At 37.9% G+C, this 8660-nt stretch overlaps 1 protein-coding gene across 1 annotated transcript in view; it reads left to right on the top strand.

Moving 5' to 3' along the window:
- The first annotated feature begins 3181 nt into the window (after positions 1 to 3181).
- Positions 3182 to 8660, top strand: part of NOL10 (nucleolar protein 10) — a 48918-nt gene continuing 43439 nt past the window's right edge. The window contains exons 1-5 of the mRNA XM_084513889.1: positions 3182 to 3338; positions 3828 to 3873; positions 5191 to 5289; positions 6149 to 6226; positions 7931 to 7968. Of these exons, the coding sequence (XP_084370015.1) occupies positions 3273 to 3338; positions 3828 to 3873; positions 5191 to 5289; positions 6149 to 6226; positions 7931 to 7968 (327 nt within the window). The 5' untranslated portion in view covers positions 3182 to 3272. The remainder of the gene's footprint in view (positions 3339 to 3827; positions 3874 to 5190; positions 5290 to 6148; positions 6227 to 7930; positions 7969 to 8660) is intronic.

Here is an 8660-nt window from a genome sequence, read left to right as displayed (position 1 = left end):
TAAATAAACTGATTTAAAAAAAAAAATCTTTTGTTGTTGTTGTTTCTTTAGACTGTACATTTAATTTTAATAATGAAAACTAGTTAGTTCAGGTATGTGCATCCTATACTATCCTGTACAACCTACAGAATAGTGGTCTGAAAGGTGTAAAAGTGTAGTAAACCACATCATCTGGGTAAGGCAGTTCTTCAGCCCCTTCCCATTTCAAACCAAGTACAGAGCTTGCATTGGATCCTAGCTGTAGTCTCAAGCCACAGGAATGCTTTGCATGATTAATTTTAGAAAAGCTATATTCTCATAAGCTTCTTAAGGTTAGAATTGTGTCAGCTGACACCAGTGCTAACAGATGAGAAATGCTGTTTGCTGTAGTAGTGTTAGCTTTTGAGGATACTTCTGTATGCATGGATATTATAGTGAATAAGGTAACATCCAAGCTGAAGGGTTGTCAGATTTATGGATTCTACAGTTCAAGCTATTTTATTCCTAAATGTTTCTGTTGTAGCAATGTCACTTTTTTGTTTCTTATAGTTTCACATTCGCCTTGGTTCCTTTTATTATAATGAAAAATATTATGCTACTTATTGATTTGGTAGGAAATTTTCAAGGAAACATGATATTAATGCCTAAGCAAAATAGAACTGAATGTTTTATATTATCACTTTTTCCACTTTTATTCTGACTTCTTAATCTCCCCCCACCCTCCATTATAAATTTTTCAGTTCTGGATGAAGCAGCAGTGAAGGTGGTGGAAGGAAGGATCACGCAGCAACATAGCTCCTACCATGGGATATAGGAGTGTGCTGCATACCGCTGCTAACACGGCTATGGCAGCTCCTGTGTCCCCTGCCATTTCCCTAGCTCGGACTGTGTGCTGTGCCATGTGACCTCAAAGCCACTTCATTCCCTTGTGATCATCATGTGTCTTTCTGTTCCCTTTGATCCATCAATGCAAGGAAGCTTTGTGTGACTTTGCCTTTCTCTATGTTTATGAGTACTTCTTCATATGTCACACTAGTGTGCAAAACACAGCCTCCAAATAGTCGTTAAAAGCATTTAATACCTTATTTGAAATATCTCCCCAGACAAATTTTTCTAACAGGTAATCAAACTTAATTACCTAGACAGTTATGACATTGATCTTAATGGAAAAGCTTATGTTTTGTCTTGCAAAACAGCAACCACAGAGCTGTTGTTCTCTATAAAACAATTTATACAGCTACTATATACATTACCTGCATAGTCTTCCAGTAATGTCTTTTTTTTTTTTTCCTCTGCTTAAAAAGAATCTTTTAAAATCTTATTTCCTAGTCCTGCAAGTGTATTACAGTAGTAATGTATTTAAATTAGTCTCAAATATCTCAGTGAAGGAACTCTTAAAATGACTTGATAGTAGATAGTAAAATACTGTTATTTAAATGAAAACATTTCCACTTATTTTAGGATTAACGTGCAAAATATTTCTCTATCATAATTCCTTAGCTCTATGCATTTATATACTGAATGGATATTGTCTAGTTACCAATAAAATAAGCAAAGATCCCTTTCAGTTTGCTTATCACAATAACATTCCAGAACACCACTGTATCTTGTATGTCACAAGGTAATGTCCACAATAGATTTTGAAACCAGAAAAGAAGAGAAAAACAACAACAAAACAAACAAACAAACAAAAAGCAACCAAGAGAAATTATTTGCTCCTAGTTGAAAGCATTCTCTCACACCTATTTGCAGTCAGCACACCTAACTACTCACCTATATTAATTGAACTAAAAATCTGAAAGTATATGATTACTACATACAAGAAATATTCATTGTACATATGAAACAAAAAGTTTAATCAAAGCTTCAACCGCATCATTCAGATTTTGATTTTTTTGAACTTATCTGTAACACACAGATCTGCTGCTCCAAAATTATCTGGACTGAAACTTTAATAGTCCACATTCTAGTTGATCTTTTACCTTTAAACTTTATAAAATGTCTCAAATGTGTGACCGGCCATGCTCAGATTTATCAGCTAGTGATGGTCTAAGTTATTAGACAGTAGAACCTAGAAAAAAGATTGAGCTCACCCCGAAGTAGACACCTGGTGGCTAACGTGCTACATTGCTCCTCAGGCATCATTAACTGCACTCACTAGGGATGAGTCAGGTGTGAGCTTCTAGTGCCATTTGAGATGTCCTTGCACGACCTGCCTGGCCTCAAGCTCATGCTGCAAAGGGCATGGGATTTCCATAGGTCTTGTGCCAACACTATCTAGGTGTCTTGGATACCATGCGGCATCTCAAATGCCTTTAGACAACCCACATTTAAGAAGACTTAGCTCTCTGAAGACTATGAAGACTTGAAGATTTATGAAGATGTGAAGTCTATGAAGACTTAGCTCTCTGATGCAGGAGCTTAGCACCCACACAAACACCTATATTTTGGTGTGTTGATCTTGTGTGAATCTCAGCTGTAAGACCCTCTAATGATATGAAGCAGAAGAGTTTCTTCTAGTCATGAAATTGGTACTGTCGTTGAAATACATCATCCAGGGAATATCATACAAAAGATTTATTTGACACAGCTTCAGTTTATAACTTGTAGCAGAATTATGCCTTGTTGTGACACAAATTCAGTCGTTGCAACTTGTAGCAGAATTGTGTTGTTGTGATACAAGCTCAGTTGTGATTTTGTTTCTAGAAAATATACAAATTAGATACATATAATTTCTGTCTTAGCTGTTCTTGTAAACTAAAATAGGAATGGTAGGACGTTTGCGTGTCCAGTCTTATTCAGACGGTGATGGTACAAAGCACTAACAATTTTTTATTTTATTTTATTTTTATGTTTGCTGGCAAGATGCTGCTCAACCAAATTCTGATTGATTGATTTTCATCGACAGTGGGCAGGGTTCGCTGTAGGGCAAGAAAATCAACCTCCTCAGCCGCGTCTGCACAGGCTGCTCCTACCTCTGCCATTTGGCTGTGAGGAATGGCCACACTTCGGGCAGACAGCAGGCGCTAAGCGTTAAGGTTATAAAATGGGATTTTGCCTAACACCTCCCTCACCCAGCGACAACTTATCTACACCTCGGGGCGGGCTGTGAACGTCCCCAGTCCCCCTCTACGAGCTGTGGCGCAGCACAGCCGCCACACCACACCACCCCCGTCCCCTCAGCAGCGCCCGCCTCACGGCGCACTGCTGCCGGGTTAAAGCGGCAGCCCGGAAAGCCAGCCGCTTTCCGCTTCCCCTCCAGCCGGGAGGAAGAGGCGTGCGAGGCCGTCGCCATGCAGGTCTCTAGCCTCAACGAGGTGAAGATCTACAGCCTGAGCGCCGGCAGGAGCCTCCCGGAGGTGAGCGAGGGGCCGCTCCCCAGGGGCCGCCCCGCGGCGGGCAGGGCTGCGCTCGCCGCCCGCCGTGAGGGGGCCGAGGCCCGCTGTGACCCCTCGAGCTGCTGGCCCCCGTGCTGCGGAAATATTTGGGGTGATGTTTCGTCCTAAAGCGGCTCGCAAGCCTGGCCTGACCCTCTTGTGTGGAACGGGGAGGATGTGTAGCTGAAAAACGGTTTTAAATGTTTCATGTGTTAAAGTACAGTTTGAACACGTGTGACTCTCACTTTAGGTGTGCTGTTCTACAGCCTCTAAAACACTGGTTTTTAAAGTGTCTTTAGTAATGATTAAACTTACTACTCGAATTTTTAATATAATTAAAAAAAAAAAACAAAGCCTCATGTTGCAGACAGATCCTAAACTTCCTACTTTTTCCAATGTGATAGGCTTTAATAGTTCTCTGTGCCCATTACATGTGATAAACTTAACAGTGATTTACGTGTTTCTGTACAGTGGCTCTCGGACAGGAAGAAAAGAGCGTTACAGAAGAAAGATGTGGGTGAGTTTCTCCGTCACTTGGTCCTCAGCAGTACGAGGTGGCACATAAATGCCATGCAAGGCCAGAAGCAGGCAGTTAACAAATACAGGACATTCATGCAGAGCTCATTTTAATCAGTGCAAATATAAAGCTATAGGTAATGTTAGAAGGCCATACTTCAGCATCCTATGTAGTACTGTGTGAACAGAGCATTACTGCTATTGTTTTACATTTCTGGCATTAAATATTGAGAGATTGTAGAGATACATGGAATGTGATGGATGCATTCCATGTATAGTTCATGATAACCTCCGACTGTATGCTCCTTCATGCATTTTATTAGAGTGCAGGAACTTCGTCGTTTTAGGCTAAACTTGTTATATGGAATATTGTTATGTCATATTATTATCTGGAATATTGTGTCCAGTTCTGGGCCCCTTAGCTCAAGAAGGAGAGGGAACTGCTTGAGACAGTCCAGCACAGAGCCATGAGGATGATTAAGGGAACAGAACATCTCTCCCTTATGAGGAAAGGCTGAGGGAGCTGGGTCTCCTTAGCTTGGAGAAGAGAAGACAGAGGGGTGACATTATTTATGTTTATAAATATGTAAAGAGTGAGCATCAGGGGGATGGAGCCAGGCTCTTCTCACTGACATCTGATGATAAGATGAGGGGCAGTGGGTGCAAGCTGGTATATAGGAGGTTTCGCTTAAATGTGAGACGAAACGTTTTTTTTGTTGAGGGTGACAACACTAGAACAGGCTGCCCAGGGGGATTGTCTCCTTCTATGGAGACATTCAAAACTTGCCTGGACCTGTTCCTGTGTGACCTGATATAGGTATTCCTGCTCTGGCAAGGAGATTGGACTAGGTGGCCTTTCAAGGTCCCTTCCAAGCCCTAACATTCTGTGATATGAAGTAAAATATGGCTATTTACATACTGTAAGAAGCATGGTATAAAACAAATTAAAAAAAATGCATGGTTTTAACACAATGATGGAATATATTATACAACATCTTTGTTGTGTAGAATGTGTGATACACATTCACTAATATTTTACACAATTTGTAACCTAATTACCATCTCAGAATGTCTATTAGACACCATGTTTTGCAAGGTGATAACCTGCTTCTGGGTGTTAGCAAACTTTATTATAAAGTTTACCTGATAGCGTGTGGTAAAGGTGAATATTTAAGTATCATTTAAAAGATCTTGAAGGATATTCCCTGTGTTCAATGAACTCAATGTGCTTCTAAAAAATCATTGCAGTTTTTGGGACCAATACAATATTACTAGCTTTTGAAATAATTTTATGTTTTGATATTTCTTTTCTTTGTAGATATCCGTAGAAGAATTGAACTTATTCAAGACTTTGAAATGCCCACAGTTTGCACAAAGATTAAGGTATCAAGAGATGGACAGTATATTATGGCAGTTGGTGAGTTAACTAAGGGTCCCTCTGTAGCAGAGGCCAAAAGTACTAGAAACTTTTTAATGCAGAGTGATTTTAATATTTCAGGTAAAATTGATGGAGTTCACTGCTTTAAATGGAGCTGTGAATAGATTTTGGAAGCCTATTTTTAAGATGTAACACAATGAATGTCTTAATAGTGATGTTGTGAAAGGTTTATTTTTAGAATACAGATACCCTTCTATTTATAATACAGTTGAACACTAAGTTCCAAATTATTTAGGATATATCCTAACTTACATATCCTAACTCACTGATGTGGTTCAGTGGAGGACTTGTTAGTGTTAGGTCAGAGGTTGGACTAGGTGATCTTGGAGGTCTCTTCCAACCTAGATGATTCTGTGATTTTTATTGTGTGTTAATAAACTTGCTTAAATAACTTCTAAACGTTGTTGTTTGAGTATTTTTTCTAAAGGATGGAAGGTTATGCTAAATTTTATAACTGTCAGAGCAGGATCCTAACATGAATACTTTAGTTGGATTTAATAGCAGAAGGAGAGTTGATCTTGCAGATTTACTGGAAGATACTACTAAGTACTGTGTGACGTATTCAGTACAAGAATGTACATAGAGAGTACTTTCAGACACCAAAGCCAAAAAAAAAACCAACAAACAGGCTTTTTGGAAATATAACCTTAGGGATTGTTTTTCCAGTTGCTGAGGCCTTGTTAAGATGAGAATATTCATAGTTGAGGTGCATTAAAGACTGTATGCATAAGTGTTTTGTTTATTTGGTGTTTTTGTTTTGTTTTGGTTTTGTTTGATACATACTTTAATGTTATCTTTTTGTTTAAGTGTTTTACTAAAGATCAATTTGTTCTTTCAGGAACTTACAAGCCAAGGATCCGCTGTTATGATACCTATCAGCTATCCCAGAAATTTGAAAGATGTTTAGATGCTGAAGGTTAGTATAAGCTATGGCTGCTAGTGCATGATGTATTTCATATATAATTCAAGTTGGACTTCAATACAAATTTCTCTCCCTGTGCTGAGGGGACAGATTATATTTCAGAGAAACACAAGAGTTTAGAGTAAAATCCCATCTAGTCTTTATCTCTGTATTTTTCCTTCTTTTTCTATAAAGTTCCTTCCTCTCTTGGAGCTGTATGAAAGGAGTAAGATCTACCCTGAGCCAGTAAGCGTGGGGCTCAGAGAGTGAATGTGGCTGAAGGCTGCTCTGGAGAGTGATGTGTGCTTATGATGGTTGGGTAGTGTCCAGTTCTACATCTTTTTTCTTCCCTCTGTGAAGCAGAGAATTCTTTCTGAGGGTAGTTTTTTTGGTTGGTTTTTGGTTGATTGGTTGGTCTTCTTTTATTTGTTTTTTTTTATTTTATTATTTTATTTTTTTTTTTTTTTTTTGAAACAAGGCTTAAATGGCAGCATGCGGAAGGCCCTAACTTCACCCTTTTTGGGAGTATTTTGGAGGGAGAACAACTGTGGTGGTGAAAGCGAGGAGTCATCTAGAGGATGAGAAGGGAGAATCTGCTGAAACTTAGGCTAGGAGAGGAGGTAGAGCTGTTGCAGCTTTGAAGCTTGAAGTTTTAGGGTGTATAGTGTTGGAGAAGGATTTTGTTTGTTGTTAAACCAATGGCAGAAGACTAATACAGAGGAAAACCTGAATCTACTGAGAAATGAAATTGCTCTGACTTTGGTATGTGATGTAAAAAAAAATAAAGTAAAAATGAAAACTGCCTTAATTAGGTCAGGAAAAGAGTAGAGCATGGTAGTGTTTCCTTAAATGGTGCCTCAGCACTACAGGGAGTCTAGTACAGTAAAGAGAAGGTGCTACAGAGTAGTATGAGGGGAGACAGTAGGAGAAGCTGGGGAGAGGAAGGTGAGGTAAGAGAGACCCACTTTGAAAGAGAAGTCACTGTAGTAGTAAATTGTTGCAGTTAATTAGAGCTTGAAGTTAATTTTTCTGAACTGGCTTCTACACTGTCAAGTATGTTTAGCTTGAATTGTAGCATAGAGTCACTTCAGGTAATCCTAAATGAGGTAACTCATTTAAATGGAAACAGTTTAGATGAAGCAGCTACTCCCTAATGTTCCTGACCCACCTTATTTAAAACTAGGCAAAGTTCAATATGTTGCGGTCTTCAGCATAGACAGTAGCTATTAAATTTTGGACCCTTTAAGCTTTTTCTGTGGAAGCTGACTCCTTAGAAACGTCAGGTCTGCAGATCTGCATGTTGTACATCTGACCCCACGTTATTTTTTTATTTTCTATTTTTTTATCATTTTTGACAGTTTACCAAAGATCCATGGACCACATGCTTACTCAAAACCATTTCATTAAACATTCCCCAAGCCAATAAATACATGGCTGAGCATTGTGTTGAGGAACATGTCAAATGTACAAGAATGACTAAAAAGATTACAAGATGCTTCATAGGTTTCTAAAGTTTTCTGAAACTACTTATTATTTTGCAAATAAAGTTATATAATTAAAGATTTTATCACAATGTCTGTATTATGCATTGACACCTGTGGGGAATACTTATATGACTAAAGGTTAGAATAAGTGTAAATATTTTCAGGATATATGCCAATGTTTGCAAATAAATTTGCTTACTTAGTTAACTTGAAATTCTCTTGCTCTCTCCTCTAGTGGTTACATTTGAGATTTTATCAGATGATTACTCAAAGGTATGTTTAATGTTTTCAATGTATAAATGAGAAAATTGTGTAATATGTATATTAAAATGTATTTTCATATATAGTAAAGGCAGTCAATCAAGAACTTTTGGAACAGATTTTTTAAAAAAACAAACACAAATCAAACAGGATAAACATTTTTTGTACCTTTTAAAATGTTTTTTGTTTTCTTTACCTCTTTGTATTATAATTTGCCTTACCACTTTTCAAGTCTTTTGTCTGCAGTAGAGAAAAGCTTCGTATAACGATCTATCCTATAACCAAACTAATGTGAAAAACATAATTAGTTTCTCTTGTCAGGATAACATTCAGTTATAATCACTTGTGACCGTAGCCCACATACTGTTTGTTTTTTTTTTTTGAGATACAGAATAGCTACCACTGGGTTAGATTGATTTGCTGTAGAAATGATAATTATAAGCATAGGAATGAGGCAAAAACTGGAAGAAAGTAATGTGTTCTTTTATGAACTTCTGTACCAGGAAGGAACAGATGAATTCTTAGAACTGTTAGCCTTTTTCAGGTTCATAGTTATCAATTCAAATTTTGTTCAGGATCCAAAAATTGTGAAACATTGTACCAGATTGCCTCCTCCTCTAAACTTTGCTTTGTTGATTCATCAAGGTGTTATGTGCCAAATGAAATACACAATTTAAGCACATAATTTTGCTGTTTCCATTAGG

The sequence above is a fragment of the Aythya ferina genome, assembly GCF_964211825.1.
Source record: "Aythya ferina genome assembly, chromosome: 3".
NCBI classification, from domain to species: domain Eukaryota; kingdom Metazoa; phylum Chordata; class Aves; order Anseriformes; family Anatidae; genus Aythya; species Aythya ferina.
The sequence above is the reverse complement of the archived record's forward strand: the minus strand, read 5'-3'. Positions and strand labels throughout refer to the sequence as shown.